The sequence below is a fragment of the Mytilus trossulus genome, chromosome 8, assembly GCF_036588685.1.
Source record: "Mytilus trossulus isolate FHL-02 chromosome 8, PNRI_Mtr1.1.1.hap1, whole genome shotgun sequence".
In the NCBI taxonomy this organism is placed as follows: Eukaryota; Metazoa; Mollusca; class Bivalvia; order Mytilida; family Mytilidae; genus Mytilus; species Mytilus trossulus.
Window position 1 is genome coordinate 77835813 of NC_086380.1, and position 20266 is coordinate 77856078.

General features: G+C 33.7%; 1 protein-coding gene across 1 annotated transcript; it reads right to left on the minus strand.

The window, feature by feature from the left end:
- Window positions 1-6857: 6857 nt before the first annotated feature.
- LOC134681428 (solute carrier family 15 member 4-like) lies at window positions 6858-20061 on the minus strand. Its single transcript, XM_063541053.1, has 8 exons — window positions 19314-20061; window positions 17587-17767; window positions 15010-15121; window positions 13995-14157; window positions 12424-12564; window positions 10874-11126; window positions 9389-9484; window positions 6858-9155 (listed from the first exon to the last, which is right to left on the minus strand). Exons 1-8 carry the CDS (start codon window positions 19878-19880, stop codon window positions 8725-8727), a joined length of 1944 nt encoding a protein of 647 aa, XP_063397123.1. The 5' UTR covers window positions 19881-20061; the 3' UTR covers window positions 6858-8724.
- Between the last annotated feature and the right edge of the window lie 205 nt (window positions 20062-20266).

Sequence of the window (20266 nt, forward strand, 5' to 3'; positions counted from 1 at the left end):
AACCACAGGGACAACATTACAAACTGTTGTTAACCTTTAACATAGCCTGAACCACAGGGACAACATTACAAACTGTTGTTAACCTTTAACATAGCCTGCACCACAGGGACAACATTATAAACTGTTGTTCACCTTTAACATGGCCTGAACAGGGACAACATTACAAACTGCTGTTAACCTTTAACATAGCCTGAACCACAGGGACAACATTATAAACTGTTGTTCACCTTTAACATAGCCTGAACCACAGGGACAACATTACAAACAGTTGTTAACCTTTAACATAGCCTGAACCACAGGGACAACATTACAAACTGTTGTTAACCTTTAACATAGCCTGAACGACAGGGACAACATTACAAACTGCTGTTAACCTTTAACATAGCCTGAACGACAGGGACAACATTACAAACTGTTGTTAACCTTTAACATAGCCTGAACGACAGGGACAATATAACAAACTGTTGTTAACCTTTAACATAGCCTGAAACTACAGGGACAACATTACAAACTGCTGTTAACCTTTAACATAGCCTGAACAGGGACAACATTACAAACTGCTGTTAACCTTTAATATAGCCTGAACGACAGGGACACCATTACAAACTGTTGTTAACCTTTAACATAGCCTGAAACTACAGGGACAACATTACAAACTGCTGTTAACCTTTAACATAGCCTGAACCACAGGGACAACATTAAAAACAGTTGTTAACCTTTAACATAGCCTGCACCACAGGGACAACATTAAAAACAGTTGTAAACCTTTAACATAGCCTGAACCACAGGGACAACATTACAAACAGTTGTTAATCTTTAACATAGCCTACACCACAGGGACAACATTAAAAACTGTTGTTCACCTTTAACATAGCCTGAACAGGGACAACATTACAAACTGCTGTTAACCTTTAACATAGCCTGAACCACAGGGACAACATTAAAATCTGTTGTTCACCTTTAACATAGCCTGAACTACAGAGACAACATTAAAAACTATTGTTCACCTTTAACATAGCCTGAACCAGAGGGACAAAATTAAAAACTGTTGCTAACCTTTAACATAGCCTGCACCACAGGGACAACATTAAAAACTGTTGTTCACCTTTAACATAGCCTGAAAAGGGACAACATTACAAACTGTTGTTAACCTTTAACATAGCCTGAACCACAGGGACAACATTACAAACTGTTGTTAACCTTTAACATAGCCTGAACCACAGGGACAACATTACAAACTGTTGTTATTTTTTTACATAGCCTGAACCACAGGGACAACATAACAAACTGTTGTTAACCTTTAACATAGCCTGAACCACAGGGACAACATTACAAACTGTTGTTATTTTCTTACATAGCCTGAACCACAGGGATAACAATAACAAACTGTTGTTAACCTTTAACATAGCCTGAACCACAGGGACAACATTACAAACTGTTGCTAACCTTTAACATAGCCTGCACCACAGGGACAACATTAAAAACTGCTGTTAACCTTTAACATAGCCTGAACCACAGGGACAACATTACAAACTGTTGTTAACCTTTAACATAGCCTGCACCACAGGGACAACATTATAAACTGTTGTTCACCTTTAACATGGCCTGAACAGGGACAACATTACAAACTGCTGTTAACCTTTAACATAGCCTGAACCACAGGGACAACATTACAAACTGTTGTTAACCTTTAACATAGCCTGAACCACAGGGACAACATTACAAACTGTTGTTAACCTTTAACATAGCCTGCACCACAGGGACAACATTATAAACTGTTGTTCACCTTTAACATGGCCTGAACAGGGACAACATTACAAACTGCTGTTAACCTTTAACATAGCCTGAACCACAGGGACAACATTATAAACTGTTGTTCACCTTTAACATAGCCTGAACCACAGGGACAACATTACAAACAGTTGTTAACCTTTAACATAGCCTGAACCACAGGGACAACATTACAAACTGTTGTTAACCTTTAACATAGCCTGAACGACAGGGACAACATTACAAACTGCTGTTAACCTTTAACATAGCCTGAACGACAGGGACAACATTACAAACTGTTGTTAACCTTTAACATAGCCTGAACGACAGGGACAATATAACAAACTGTTGTTAACCTTTAACATAGCCTGAAACTACAGGGACAACATTACAAACTGCTGTTAACCTTTAACATAGCCTGAACAGGGACAACATTACAAACTGCTGTTAACCTTTAATATAGCCTGAACGACAGGGACACCATTACAAACTGTTGTTAACCTTTAACATAGCCTGAAACTACAGGGACAACATTACAAACTGCTGTTAACCTTTAACATAGCCTGAACCACAGGGACAACATTAAAAACAGTTGTTAACCTTTAACATAGCCTGCACCACAGGGACAACATTAAAAACAGTTGTAAACCTTTAACATAGCCTGAACCACAGGGACAACATTACAAACAGTTGTTAATCTTTAACATAGCCTACACCACAGGGACAACATTAAAAACTGTTGTTCACCTTTAACATAGCCTGAACAGGGACAACATTACAAACTGCTGTTAACCTTTAACATAGCCTGAACCACAGGGACAACATTAAAATCTGTTGTTCACCTTTAACATAGCCTGAACTACAGAGACAACATTAAAAACTATTGTTCACCTTTAACATAGCCTGAACCAGAGGGACAAAATTAAAAACTGTTGCTAACCTTTAACATAGCCTGCACCACAGGGACAACATTAAAAACTGTTGTTCACCTTTAACATAGCCTGAAAAGGGACAACATTACAAACTGTTGTTAACCTTTAACATAGCCTGAACCACAGGGACAACATTACAAACTGTTGTTAACCTTTAACATAGCCTGAACCACAGGGACAACATTACAAACTGTTGTTATTTTTTTACATAGCCTGAACCACAGGGACAACATAACAAACTGTTGTTAACCTTTAACATAGCCTGAACCACAGGGACAACATTACAAACTGTTGTTATTTTCTTACATAGCCTGAACCACAGGGATAACAATAACAAACTGTTGTTAACCTTTAACATAGCCTGAACCACAGGGACAACATTACAAACTGTTGCTAACCTTTAACATAGCCTGCACCACAGGGACAACATTAAAAACTGCTGTTAACCTTTAACATAGCCTGAACCACAGGGACAACATTACAAACTGTTGTTAACCTTTAACATAGCCTGCACCACAGGGACAACATTATAAACTGTTGTTCACCTTTAACATGGCCTGAACAGGGACAACATTACAAACTGCTGTTAACCTTTAACATAGCCTGAACCACAGGGACAACATTACAAACTGTTGTTAACCTTTAACATAGCCTGAACCACAGGGACAACATTACAAACTGTTGTTAACCTTTAACATAGCCTGCACCACAGGGACAACATTATAAACTGTTGTTCACCTTTAACATGGCCTGAACAGGGACAACATTACAAACTGCTGTTAACCTTTAACATAGCCTGAACCACAGGGACAACATTATAAACTGTTGTTCACCTTTAACATAGCCTGAACCACAGGGACAACATTACAAACAGTTGTTAACCTTTAACATAGCCTGAACCACAGGGACAACATTACAAACTGTTGTTAACCTTTAACATAGCCTGAACGACAGGGACAACATTACAAACTGCTGTTAACCTTTAACATAGCCTGAACGACAGGGACAACATTACAAACTGTTGTTAACCTTTAACATAGCCTGAACGACAGGGACAATATAACAAACTGTTGTTAACCTTTAACATAGCCTGAAACTACAGGGACAACATTACAAACTGCTGTTAACCTTTAACATAGCCTGAACAGGGACAACATTACAAACTGCTGTTAACCTTTAATATAGCCTGAACGACAGGGACACCATTACAAACTGTTGTTAACCTTTAACATAGCCTGAAACTACAGGGACAACATTACAAACTGCTGTTAACCTTTAACATAGCCTGAACCACAGGGACAACATTAAAAACAGTTGTTAACCTTTAACATAGCCTGCACCACAGGGACAACATTAAAAACAGTTGTAAACCTTTAACATAGCCTGAACCACAGGGACAACATTACAAACAGTTGTTAATCTTTAACATAGCCTACACCACAGGGACAACATTAAAAACTGTTGTTCACCTTTAACATAGCCTGAACAGGGACAACATTACAAACTGTTGTTAACCTTTAACATAGCCTGAACCACAGGGACAACATTAAAAACTGTTGTTAACCTTTAACATAGCCTGAACCACAGGGACAACATTACAAATTTGTTAACCTTTAACATAGCCTGAACCACAGGGACAACATTACAAACTGTTGTTATTTTCTTACATAGCCTGAACCACAGGGATAACAATAACAAACTGTTGTTAACCTTTAACATAGCCTGAACCACAGGGACAACATTACAAACTGTTGCTAACCTTTAACATAGCCTGCACCACAGGGACAACATTAAAAACTGCTGTTAACCTTTAACATAGCCTGAACCACAGGGACAACATTACAAACTGTTGTTAACCTTTAACATAGCCTGCACCACAGGGACAACATTATAAACTGTTGTTCACCTTTAACATGGCCTGAACAGGGACAACATTACAAACTGCTGTTAACCTTTAACATAGCCTGAACCACAGGGACAACATTACAAACTGTTGTTAACCTTTAACATAGCCTGAACCACAGGGACAACATTACAAACTGTTGTTAACCTTTAACATAGCCTGCACCACAGGGACAACATTATAAACTGTTGTTCACCTTTAACATGGCCTGAACAGGGACAACATTACAAACTGCTGTTAACCTTTAACATAGCCTGAACCACAGGGACAACATTATAAACTGTTGTTCACCTTTAACATAGCCTGAACCACAGGGACAACATTACAAACAGTTGTAAACCTTTAACATAGCCTGAACCACAGGGACAACATTACAAACTGTTGTTAACCTTTAACATAGCCTGAACGACAGGGACAACATTACAAACTGTTGTTAACCTTTAACATAGCCTGAACGACAGGGACAATATAACAAACTGTTGTTAACCTTTAACATAGCCTGAAACTACAGGGACAACATTACAAACTGCTGTTAACCTTTAACATAGCCTGAACAGGGACAACATTACAAACTGCTGTTAACCTTTAATATAGCCTGAACGACAGGGACACCATTACAAACTGTTGTTAACCTTTAACATAGCCTGAAACTACAGGGACAACATTACAAACTGCTGTTAACCTTTAACATAGCCTGAACCACAGGGACAACATTAAAAACAGTTGTTAACCTTTAACATAGCCTGCACCACAGGGACATTAAAAACAGTTGTAAACCTTTAACATAGCCTGAACCACAGGGACAACATTACAAACAGTTGTTAATCTTTAACATAGCCTACACCACAGGGACAACATTAAAAACTGTTGTTCACCTTTAACATAGCCTGAACAGGGACAACATTACAAACTGTTGTTAACCTTTAACATAGCCTGAACCACAGGGACAACATTAAAAACTGTTGTTAACCTTTAACATAGCCTGAACCACAGGGACACCATTACAAACTGTTGTTAACCTTTAACATAGCCTGAACCACAGGGACAACATTAAAAACTGTTGTTCACCTTTAACATAGCCTGAACCACAGGGACAACATTAAAAACTGTTGTTCACCTTTAACATAGCCTGAACCTACAGGGACAACATTACAAACTGCTGTTAACCTTTAACATAGCCTGAACCACAGGGACAACATTAAAAACTGTTGTTCACCTTTAACATAGCATGAAACTACAGGGACAACATTACAAACTGTTGTAAACCTTTAACATAGCCTCAATAAATATAACAAGCTGTTAACCTTTAACAGGTGCTAAATGATATAAATTGAGAAATATTTTATAAAGAAGATGAACGCATGCTTTAAATTTAGGTAGCCTTCAGCAAGTATTGTATAATTTGAACAGATTTTTCAGTTTGTTTATATGTTGTATTGTTACCACTGATCCAGTAAAGCGGATGGTTTAGTTCAAATATCTTTAACCCAAAACATTTTTCTTGTCCCTGTCTATAATCTATAGCTATAACCCAGTAATTGCCATTGGTTGCTTTCTCTTGTATTTGCTTTTTGTTCATTGTTTTGGTATCAATCAGGACAATGGTTATCTTTTCTGCACTTGTTTTCACAATGTCAGGCTTTTATAGATAACAGTTTTGCATGTTTTGGCTCATTGCTGAAGGCTATGGTGTAGTAAGTTCTGTAAATTCAGAAATTATATTAAGGTATTTAATATTGCAGATAATGGGACTGAGTGATAAGTTCAATAACTGGACATCATTGAGATGGGAGCCATCTCTGTGGACCCCGCTGTGAATAGTGTGGTGAAAGATTTGTATTTTACCATAGGACATGGGGTTGTCAACTGAAGTTTTTAACCTTTACCTTTGACATAGGAAGTTGTACATACATTATGACACATCCTCTGGTGTTGGTACATGTCAAGTATAAACTTTAAAAGTATAATGGTTCTCAAGATATAGAACAGAGTTGGGACACAATTTATTACAAAGGGACAGACTGATCACTTATATTACAGCAACCTGCTATTTGTCTGGGCCCTAATAAAAACTTGTACATATCTGGTACATGCATGTACATGTATATGGAGATTTTCCTATGAATCGAATAATGAACCTTACATTTTTTCCTTTCTAATATAAAAATTGCAATAATTTCTGAATTACAGTAATTGTCCTTTGTGTTTTATGCCAAAGTATCACACTGGCAAAGTTGATAACTAATTCAAAATAAAATATTTTAAAATTTTATTAGGAAACATTTAGAAGTTTGATTATAACAAAACATTAAGTCTATCACGTTTTAACAATTACAAAAATAATCTTTACAAAATTTACATGGTATAAAACATACAATTATGCAAGAAATGCTCTCCACAGCTCAATATTAGATAGCACCATATCTTAACAATCTTTTAAAGGCCACACCAATTTTTTTTCGAATGCATTCTCCTAGCAAGTCTGATTAAAGAAAGTCTGATTAATGCTCTGTATATTTTTTTATTTTGGTAAAAAAAATTAAAAAAACAATAACTTTCACCTTTTTTTGGGGGCAGATATCTATTCTAGGAACAACAATTTTGTTTGGTGTGACCTCACTATAAATGTACAATAACTAAATAGGTGCATAAATTTAAAAAAGCAAATGGCAGATTGACAGGAGATATGAGGAAATTATGAACGAAACATCAACCTAACAACAACAATATTCTTAAGAGATTAACATATGAAATTATTCACACCAATTATTATATATATCACGTTGCTTAGATTAATTAATTCATTGTTAGTGTTTAACACCACTTACAGCACTATAAGCTTTTTCATGGTGGCCAGTTTTATTAGTGGAAAAAGGGGGAGTGCATTGTGAGATCCAGCACTCTTCAGAATAAATAATGACAATCTAAGTCAATAAATACATGAGTCAAATGTATCTGCCATGAGTGGGGTTGGAACTCACAATCTCAGTCATGCAGTGTTGATACAGTAGTCATATAGTAGCTGGAAAGCTTGGACCACTAGTCCGCCAGCAATTGTCCAAGTTGTTTTCAATACAGTATTTAGCTGTCTATAGAACACAACATCTGTTCATCCCTCCAAAATCATCATCAATTTTTTATACACAGTAATAATAGAACATTCAGTAAAATAAATTAAATGACACAAATCATGATGGAGTAGATTGTTACCCTCTTATATATGTGTTATTTATACAATATCAATAAACTCTCAGGAGATTCTACAAAGTTTTATTGAAATCCATTCAGTTTTTAGAAGATATGTTGACTATCATGACCATGTAAACAAACTTTGAGATCACTAAAAAAATCCTCTCTTACATGTATTAAAAGAGACAATTGCTAGTGAAATATTTGCATGGGAAAGTATATAAACATAATGTTATACATAAATATATGCTATACTGCTGAAATAATAAAATGGTATAATAGTTACATAGAAATCATTTAATGGTTACAAAATATATGTCTTCGGAGTCTTACATCTTAGGGCTATTCCAAAATTAAAAGCATGGGTAAAGACAGAAGCTGTTTTAAGTCCTGACCATCCATAAAATAGTTCTAAGGAAAATGCAATCATACTTTTAAATTTAAAAATTTATACAAGTTAATACCATTCCTTCTACATAAATTTTGGAACAACCCTGAAGATGTATGTGGAAAAGAACACAACTTTTACCAACAACTCACATCCTATCATAGGTAGCAGTCTATTTTTTATGATATTCTCATTCGTTAGTGTGAAATAGCCACCTTAGCAATAGAATACTCACCTGAACAGTACTAATGACTAGAGAAAGTATTGTTCATTTAAGAATATATGTAAAATAACTTTAAAATATCAACAATCAGAATACAAGTGACAATGATAATTCTAGAACATGTATTTTTTCTTTACTGTAATAGAAAACAAAGGACTGGATATTGGGTATCCATCCATGACACAAAATCAGAACACTTGTACATTATTCTTCTATTAATTTCATTTCAGAATTTCACTACACAAGAGTAAATTTTATTTCTCTTCCTATGTATTCATCTTTAGATTTTTTTTAAAAATCAATGGAGTATTTGATCTTTTCATGTGACACTGATGTCTGAACTTGACTGCCTTTGCAAAGAAACAGGTGATTTCAGTCTTTCAGTAACTGATCTTCTAGATATTATCTGTGGTTGAGATTTCTGACGAACCACTGCAGAAATTTCATTTTGAATACGGCAAATTTTTACAACAAACAAAAACAGCAGTAGCCCTACTACTTCAATTCCTGCTAGGAAAAAGAAATAATTGTCTAAATGGCATTTGAGTTTAATGTCAAACTTCCCACCATTTTCTGTACACGGCAGACGACAGTTTATATTTCCACTATCGTATGGTCCAAACCAATATCCCTGAAAGATGGCCATGGATGCAAATCCTATGAAGCTTCCAACTCCGGTGAATAAATAAAACAATCCCATAATGATACCTTTAGCTGACTTGGGCGCCATCAGGTAGGCAAATTCTAAAGCTGAAATGACATAATGAATCATTCATTTCTAAAAAAAAGTATTAAAGTCATGGAGGTGCATCTAAATTTTTATAGAAATATCATAAAGAGATCTTTTCTGTATGGTATGCTCTTAGAAGGGATATCTGACATATGAGCTTTCTGTGTGTTTATATTTATAACGTAATTCATTTAACTTGACCGGTATGCAGATACTTAATTTCTGACTATTCTAACAATGGATGGTAACTGACCTGCAATTGAGGCAAATACTTCACTGAGTCCAATCAGAGCATACTGTGGTATCTGCCACAAGACTGACATCTCTGCTGCATTATATACAGTACGTCCTACAAGTATATAAAGGGAAGTATTTTGCACTATTTAGACTGATTAAAGCAATGATATTTAAGAAATCCAAGTGAAGTTTTCTTTCTTCAGATTCATTTACTTCATCAGGAATAGATTACGGTAGCTGTATTTGCCAACAGTTTTAGGAATTTTTGTTCTCAATGCTTTTTAACTTTGTATTTTATTTGGCCTTTTCTATTTTTTTGGATTTGAGCCTCACTGCATTATGAGTCTTTTTTTTTAGACTAAACGTGTGTCTGGCATCAATACAAAATTTAATCCTGGTATCTGAGATGAATTCATTTACATGTGAAATGCATCAAAAGGAATCAACCTTATGCAAGTACATATATACATACATGTACATGTAAACGACTCTGATTGGTTTTGGGATAATTAAGTTGAATATTGGTTGTTTTGAAAGGTTCTTATATCAACTTTATTATCAAACACTTACAGATTTTACATTGAGATTTTTTTTATCCAAAATAATATAACATATAAATTTATATTCCTTTGCATAAGGTTTATTTTTCTATCTGATGAAATTCATGTATCATCTTGGGTTCAAACTTCATTTGATGCAGAAAAAAAATTGTATTTCATTGATATTTGATTTCATGAACTTGACTGCATGTACTAGCCTATAGAAATGTGTTGAATATTCCAATTTGTGGATCACCTATACCTTAATTAGGAATCCATGTAAATCTATATCCTACAAATAATAATGAACCCACAGTATACATGTCAACAACAGAAATTCCACAGACCAAATTATTTTTCTTAATAAAAAATGTATTCACTAGTGTGGACAAACATGACAAAGTATAAGTTGCCATTTTTTTTTTACATTTTTTATGAAAAGAAGTGATTTGGTCTAGTGAAAAAAGTTCAAAAATTGATACATGTCTTAAGCTGTCAATTTTAAATTACAGACCCCCTCAAAACAGAAATGTCCATTTTTTTAATTAGAACTGGTAGACTTTTCTATAATTTTGATATTATTGGTCAAATAGTTGTACACTTACACTGTAAAAATCATTTTGAGAGACTGAGCAGGTAAGACTTTTTAATCTGAGAGTATTGTCTAAAAGCATGAAAAGAAAGGCTCTACAAAATAAATGTGTTCTTGGGCCAGAACAATATCAATTACTGTAAACCAACTTAAATTATGCAAGCTATAGAATTTTACGACTTCCACTACTTGAAAATAGCATGAGTATAAATTGTTGTGAATATGTAAAATTTGGATCTTTCTTAATTCAACAACATCTGGGTAAATGAGAAAATTGCCAAATTAAATAGCCGGAAAATAGTCTAGAAAGGGTAAAACGCAAAATTATATATCCGCGAAAATAAACTGCATGGTTTATAGTATATCTTACCTATTTTTTGTTGAGTTGTATGTCTACAGCAAGGGAGACTATCATTTTGATAAACTGACTTCAGACGATAATGTTCTACCACTCCAGCCACACATACTGCTATGGCGGCAATCATCATCCCGAGACTTACACGTAACACAAATCCCATAGGACGTCCTGCCTTGGCTAGCCGTGGATAAATAAAACGATCAAACACTGGTATGAGAATAATGACAAATATAACGTCAAATATTGATAGCCATGCTGCAACAAGCTGAAATAAACAACAAAAATTATTGTTGACACAGAGAAATGTCTTGTCTGTGTATGAGAATAAAGACAAATATAACGTCAAATATTGATAGCCATGCTACAACTAACTGAAATAAAACAATAAAACAATTGTTGACACAGAGAAATGTCTTGTCTGTGTATGAGAATAAAGACAAATATAACGTCAAATATTGATAGCCATGCTACAACTAACTGAAATAAAACAATAAAACAATTGTTGACACAGAGAAATGTCTTGTCTGTGTATGAGAATAAAGACAAATATAACGTCAAATATTGATAGCCATGCTGCAACAAGCTGAAATAAAAAATAAAATTACTGTTGACACAAAGAAATGTCTTGCCTGTGTGTAATTTTGATAGTATATTACAAATTTTGGAATCAAAATGGCATTACACCTTGTGTTCTTATGTCATAATACAACCCTGTCCCCAAATGTGACCTATCAAAATAGACTAACTACTGGGTATGTACTAACATGAGCAACACAACAGGTAGAGCAGAATCTTCTTACCCTTCTGTAGAACCTGAAATCACCCCTAGTTTATGATGGGGTTCCTGTTGCTCAGTCTAGTTTTCTATCTTGTGTACTATTGTTTGATGTATGTCTTTTTTTTTTAGCCATGGCGTTGTCAGTTTATTTTAGATTTATGAGTCTAAATGTCCCTCTGGTAACTTATGACTTATTTCAACAAGTAAGCTTTACAAAAGTTTTGAAGTCAATTAAAAATATGACTAAGCGCACATACATGGCAAAACAAACCAATGATGGAAATGAAATAAGCCAATGCTTTAAATAAAACTGCAAACAAATATAATTGACTAATCAAAAGTATTCCCCTAAACTGACCTGATCACAAACTTTTAGATATTATTGACTTTTACATTCATGCAGATAATGAAATTCGTTACCTAATTGCAAAAATTACATTTTTCTATCATTTATTCAACCTTTCTATTTTCAGGTGAACAATGAATGTTAATCTGCTTTATTAATTAAAGAAACACCAAATTTATAAAGTGCTAATTAAATGGCTTCAAATATAATACAGGTTGTAAGTTAGTACGCCTGTTCCTCTGTGCTGAGAGATGGATATACAATGAGCTGATCAAAGGCGGATTTTGAAGTTTTTCAGCGGGCCTGCCCCCCCCCCTTTCTGGGTAAAAATTGGTTGATTATATAGGGAATTACTGAAGCATGACTAGAGCAGGCCCCCTCTAATGCAGTCAATGGGCCCACACGTATGAAAAATTCTGGATCTACCACTACTGATACCTTTGGAGGTTTGCTAGTGATGTGATCTGGGTCATCATTCCCTGTGGAATTCTGGGGGTTACAGTCAACTGTTACATTGGCACTTTCTACTGGTAAGTTCAAATTCATATGAAGTCCTTGTAGCAGAAAAGTTGTCTCCATCTGCAAGAGAGAAAAAAAAAGAATTGAGATTCTAAATGAATAGTTAATAAACAACAACATTTTAATTGAAGGTCTAAATGTAATTTATAATACCAATATCTGAATTATACATGCTATACAGTATTTACCTGTAATTCAGTGGTTGTCGTTTGTTTATGTGTTACATATTTGTTTTTCGCTCATTTTTTTACATAAATAAGGCCGTTAGTTTTCTCACTTGAATTGTTTTACATTGTCTTATCGTGGCCTTTTATAGCTGACTATATGCGGTATGGGCTTTGCTTATTGTTGAAGGCCGTACGGTGACCTATAATTGTTAATATTGGTGTCATTTTGGTCTTTTGTGGATAGTTGTCTCATTGGCAATCATACCACATCTTCTTTTTTTATATTTAGTAACAAAGTCAGGTATTACATAATGTAATCCTTAGACAACTTCTATAAATCATGCATTCACCTCATTTAAAAAGTCAAATGTGTTATATTACCATAATTACGAAGAGAAAAAAGCCCAAAATATATGATTATTATGTTACCAAAAATAAAGTATCAAGAGAGACATTTTAACAGTATATCCTGTAAGTAAATTTTCCAATAACTCTTATATTGTACCTAATTCTGATGGTTTTATTTCATATGTAAATACTTTTGGTTATGAAATGTTGTTTGTTTAGCAGGTATATAATTCATTTGGTAATTCAATAAAAGTGCAATGTTTTGTAAAAGTACAATGTTTTATAACAATTTACTATCTGATAGTTAAATCAAATCAAGCTTGTTTGGACAAGATTACAGTGATATCCTGTATAAGTCATCAAGTGGATTAAAGAATAAAATATCTTCCCATGATGTATAATTAATGATCGATTGGTTGTTTTAAATACCACTTTCTCTAAATTATGCTGTATCATTTTCCTGAAAAAAATATTCTGATACCTATTTGATGGAAAAAAAATACTGTTGTCAAAATCCAGATTTTCCCAATACTTCAGCCATGTCAGTGTTAAATTTTGATTCTTTTGCAGTATTGATTATTGAAATGTTGGAATCAGCAAATTTAAGTGTGACTTCCATTATTGCTGAACTAGTATACATTATTTTTAGGGGCCAGGTAAAACCCACCTCCAGATGCAGTATTTTGAGGCCTTGGGCTTTTGTTGCGCTTTAGTTAGGGTTGTTGTCTCTTTGACATATTCCATGTTTCCATTTTGAATTTAATTCACTTTCTTTTCATTTTTCACATTCAGTGTTCATAAAATTTAAGATCAAGTGGAAAATGTATGGGGTAGATATATTTTTGTGTAGTACTGGTCCTGGGAGAAGTGAAGAATTTCTATATTTTCACATCCCCAATATTCAACATCACCAAAAGAAGTAGAATTTCTGTATAGATCCTTGATAAAATCTTATAAAAATTATGTCACTCCTACCTGAAAATAAACCATCCAGTAAGGAACCATGGTCAGGAACACACATATGATTTTGAGGACCTTTTTAACCTCATTTACTGTTCCCTCCTGAAAGTTTCCTCCATATCGATACATAGCAAAGTCCAAACATGACGAAGGCTGCTCAATGGCATCATCACCTAAACTGTAGAAAAAACAAATTGTTCTCTCTAGAAATGTCCATTTTTAAAATGTTGCTATTAACTATAATATACAGTGGCTGATCCAGAATTTTTGTCAATTGGGACAACTGACTCCCTAAGAGGGGTCCCACTCCAGTCAGGCTTCAGTGATTCCCTATATAATCAACCACTTTTTTTCCCAGAATAGAGGGGCCCCCTTCTAAATCTACCTCTGATGTATTTGATGTTCCTAATTAGGACAAAATCACAAATATTCAGGTATGGTTGCTGTATATTTCAATAATGTTTAAAATATTTTAAAAGTTTGACTTAATTCTGCAGTTTTGCAATTATATAAACAATCAATAGTATAATGTTATATAAGGGGTTAATATCTGATAAGTTACTCAAATAAAGTTTGTTTGATAAATGTCTAACCTCTATATATATATATATATACATAATACAGATATAGAGTATTCAAATGTTTATTACCTGGATAAAATTTCGTCAAACGGAGAAAATGACCTTAATTTAAGAGTTGATTGTTTGTTTGTTTGTTATGACAGGTCATCCACATCAACAAGAGAAAAGAGATATGGGGTGAATGTAGATGAGACATTGATCCTTAAAAGCATTTGTTTCAATTTTTCAAATCACCAAAGAGAGAGGGAAAGGGGGAGGGGTCCAAATTTAAAATGCTATTGAGTTACAGATTTTATTTTAAGAGCTAGTACATTTACTTTAATTACTATCTAACTGTGTTCTTTTTCTTTCATACATGAGAGGTTAAAAGCAACTTCACTAGCACTGTCGTTGTGAAATTTGGGTAATTATTAGCAGAATGTTCAATGTAGAGTAATGGATACACTTACCTTGAGTTAGGTTTCCGTCTCCAGCAACATTTGGTACATGCTTCACATAAGACTGTGAATATATTCTTAAACACACTGCCTGTTCTTGGTCTGTACACATAACTACAGGAACCTATTACAAACATAAAATAAATATGTTTTAAGACACATTGAAGCATCAATCTGAATTTAGTTTCCAAGGTTTGTGTATTTTAACTTTTTGTATATGTCGAAAGTCATTTTTTTTGTATAACATTTACTTTGTTATTTTTTGCAATAATGTTCAAATAGTGTATATGGTGTAGCAGTGTAGGATCCACTGCTATCTTATTTAATCAAGCATGATATACATGTAAAAACGAAATAGAGAGTGAAATGACATCATTTGATTGTAGATCAACATAGGTCTTAAGTAGAGTAGACAGACAGGACAGTCATTAATGACTAAGATCTTCATTTTGTTCATTTTTTATAGCTGTAACAGTTTCAGTTTCTTTCTTTCTTCTTTAATTTTGCCGAATTTGCCAACACATAAAAGAGGTAAAATGTCATTAAAGGACAATAATTCCTGTTAGGAGTCAACTTGACAATTTCAGAAAGTCAACCTTTTTAATATAGATATCGTTTTGCTCCTCCTTTATTCTGTAATGGAAATAACTCATATACATGATATAAGAGTCAATTGAAAATTTCAACATGCTGATATATAATATATTTGCAGATCTAATTTCTCTAATCGTTTTTTTCTGCTTACATGGTTTTTTTTAATTTTTAACATGAATAATTTACATAATTTATGTAATTTTAGCCAAAATTACACCAAAAATGTTCAAATCACCAATAAAGGCATTGGTCTGTCTACAACATTATTTATGTATGTGTCTGTCCCAAGTCAGGAGCCTGTAATTCAGTGGTTATCGTTTATTTGTGCGTTACATATTTGTTTTTTTACAAACAAAAGTGAACCAACGCCTGGTGAGTCTGTAGTACGGTAGAGTCCTTAAAGTGGATACCCCAGGGTATGCAGGGTCGTTATGATGAAAAAAAACATAAAATGTAGAGAGTCTTATAACAACAACACTTTAGGGACTGCTGCAGAAATTTATTGATTGACATGTTTCGGTGCCTAGGGCACCGTCATCAGGATAAAAACAATACATAAAATCATGTTGAAGTACAAAATCGGGTTGTTAAAATTTTAAATTTTAAATTTAAAAAGTAGGGCGAACGGACTCTCTGGGCGAACGTACTCAGGGCGAACGTACCCAGGTCAAACATGTAATTAGGGCGAACATTCCCGATACCGAGATATAACCACTTTTACAGATTATTACTGGCCATTCCCGATAGTTTGATGAACGAACACATAGTTAAAATTCAACATAGACCACTGATATTTATACCTTGTCCTTTACTCTCGGCGACCGAAACATTTTACAGCATTCCTGACGCGATTGGAAGCAGTACCTCTGGCCAAGGGAAGCCAGTCGAAATGGTACGGAATTGCTGATAATATGTCGTCTATTTTGGGGAAGAAAGTTAACAGAACATTCAGACCACACAACCTATACAGTCTATACACAACCTGACAACTTATTGTATTATTCTTTCCACGATGCAAGAGGACAAACACATGTTGGCAGAATAATTTTAACAAACATTTTCACAACAAAAACATTTTATTTTATTTAAATTTCTTTTTATATATAGTTTATTTACATACTTACAATGAACTTTCACTTTCACTTTCAGTACGTTGCTATTAATAGCGTTACTTTCCATTGTAACATTGTGACGTTTTTAAAATTTTAACAGCCCGATTTTGTTCTGCAACATGATTTTATGTATTGTTTTTATCCTGATGACGGTGCCCTAGGCACCGCAACATGTCGATCAATAAATTTCTGCAGCAGTCCCTAAAGTGTTGTTGTTATAAGACTCTCTACATTTTATATTTGATTTTTGTTCATTTTTTTACGTAAATAAGTCCGATAGTTTTCTTGTTTGAATTGTTTTACATTGTCTTAATTATCAGGGCCTTTTAAAGCTGACTATGCGGTATGGGCTTTGCTCATTGTTGAAGACCGTACGGTGATCTATAGTTGCTAATGTCTGTGTCATTTTGGTCTTTTGTGGATAGTTGTTTCATTGGAAATCATACCACATCTTCTTTTTTATATTAACTCCTGTAAGGAGTTTTCTGAAAATGAAGACAAAGTTGACTTATTTGTAGATGCTGATGATGTCAATCAAAATGTCAATAAAATAAACAACAACAATAATCACTTTCATCTGTTTGAAAATTTTCAGCTAATTGAGTTTACAATATGAATATTGTGGTAACATTTTTTACCCCAGCCCTGGCATTTATTTTCATGGAAACCAACAATTTTTATTTTCAAAAATATTCAAGTCTGCATTTAAGCCTATAAAACAATTGTTTATTTTACAATTGACATTTAAATTTGTGGTTTACCTTTACCCACAAAATCTACAAAAATTAGTATCCGAGGATTCATATTGAATGATTGAACATGTTGAATCTACAGCAGGTAAACTTGGATGTATTAAGCTCTAACAGTATGGTGTTATAATTACCACAAAGGAATACAACAGCTGCCACACCCAGACAAATCAATGCTGACAAGTATCCATCATAAAAACTGTCATGTTGCTGTACGTATGTAATAACTAACAATGCCACCAATGTTCCAACATTAACACACCAATAATACCAATTGAAAAAGGTCAAATTAGCTTGCTGACTTTCACCTTTAACCTGAAACAATAAAATTATAAAAATAATTATAAAAAATATAAAAACCCGCTAAAGTATAACTGTGTAAGGTTAACAGAAAGTTGTTGTCTGTTGAATCTGAAAACGCATCCGTTTACATGGTATAGCTGAGTCATAATGATATAAACCCTGAAATCCAATTGCAGAAATCCTTGTAAATCATGTAAATGCGTTATGTACAAAATGATGTAGTTCATGACAAAGATCATGTGACCAAAAAAATTAACCATAGAACAGATTGATGGACTAACGGATAAGTTGATGGATGGACAAATAGATGTAAAATAGTATACCCCACTATTTTTAAGCGAGGGTATAAGCATGATAAGCGTAATAAGAATAGCTAACTCATATAAACCCTGATGTCAAATTTCTGAAATCCTTTAATGTAGTTCCTGAGAAAAGTGTCAGAAACGAAAAATATTTATGGGCTGGAAGGACAGATGGACTGATGGATGGACTGTCATTGACTGTAGGACTGACAGATGGATAAATGGACTGACAGAGGATAAACAGTAGAGCCTGATTTTTTTAAACCAGGGGTATAATTGTAATATTGAGTTGAATATTTATCATGTTTATCAGGGGGACCTTTTCATGCTTTTAGGACTTTACAAAACTGTTCCCATAATTCTACATATACTGACCCAAAAACAACTTTTAAAGAATGCTTTTAAAACTTCAAATTACTCAAGAGTTTTCTCTTATTAAACATACATGTATACATGTATAACATGTATGAAATAAGCATGATAAGTGCTAGTTAACTTGTGATTTCCACTTATGTTGTTTCCTTATTCATGTTATTTATTATTATTATATGATGAGAAATTTTTTAGTTTGCCGAGAAGGGTTATAAATTTACAATGTAATATGACTGTCACAACTTACATTTGTACTATGTTGATCATCCCCCCCCAAAAAAATTTAAAAAAAATAAACTAAGACCATTATTGCTAAAATGATAAAGTTTTGACTTCTTAGAAAGAAAAATATATATAAAAAAGAAAAAAAAAGAAAAAAAAAGTATATATGTGTTTTTTAAATGTAGAGAATCCATTTTCAAATTTATAGGGTTTAAAAGTCTAATTTTATGTCACAATCTGATAAAAACATGTTTTCTACCAGCATGACCAGTATTGTCTGACATGCCTGAGAGGGTGGTAAAGGGTTATTTTCGTGCAACGTGTTTTGTCATTTTTTTTTCATGAGCAGCCATGAAAAAAAGATTCACTATTCACCCTGTTTCTTTTCGATAAATTTGTAAAAATATCAACATGCAAGAAAATTTTACAAGTTTGTTCAACCAGAAATCACAATTTTTATTTCACGTTCTTTCATGCTGATAGCACACACCCAACCCCTTTTTACCCTACTCATCTGATATTATACACATAATACATGTATACTATAATACTTGAAGTATAAATTTAACTTAACTTTAAAAGTATGACAGGATAAATTTTATTCAAAAAGATTTTTAAAACATTTAGGTAAAAATTTCTTAAATATTATGTAATGCTTATACCTGATCAGCTCCAAAAGGAGCAATATTTGATCTGAAAGGGCCACTTCCAATAGCAATTAGTGTCAATATTCCAAACATCAAGCCAGAACAACTTTCATCAAATGGTGACTTCTGGTGGTTTTGAATGTCCATTAATCCATGTGTTATATTATACATGTTATAATAAGGCTCCGGAGGATTACAAAGTAAATACCGATCTGGTTTAGAAAGTTTCATTTGTGATAACGACAGTAAAAGATAACCAACCAAGTACAGGAGCAAGGACAATAGCAGACTTTTGAATCTGCCCAACAGAGTGTCTGCAATTAAACCTCCAAAAAATGACATCAAATACGAGATTCCAAAAAAATATAATAAAGCATACATAGCGTTGTAAGATGTCCAATCATATGGGTTTGTGTTTAAAAACAACACAAGATTTCCTGCTAAGCTATAGAAAGCTATTCTTTCCAATGTTATTGTCAAGAGAACGGCACCCTCGGCTACTTTCACTTTACATCCTGGTCCATTCGCAGATTGACTAGAATCTTTGTTTCTCCCCGATATAAGGCTTGCATTTTCATCCATAGTTGGTGACAGTCTGCTTCAAACACCTAATTCCATAAAAATATTAATAATCAACTGTTTACACTTAAATTGATAAGCAAATATTTGTTTAATACGATAGTTTTTGATAAACATTTGCACAAATTGATAACCAACTTTTGTCCACCATTTTGAACATCTATTAATAGTCATGTGATTTATGTCACGTGCTATTCTTTCTAAATATGGGGGAAAATCCTGACAGGAACAAGAAAAAAGTTCACGCATTTGTGAAAAGTTGTACATTAGTTTACATGTACGCAAAAACTTATATATTATTCCAAATGTAAAACCATCAAGATAACAAATAAAAACATGTTTCCAAGTGTCAAGTTATTATTAAAAGTCATTCAAACAGGGACAATTTA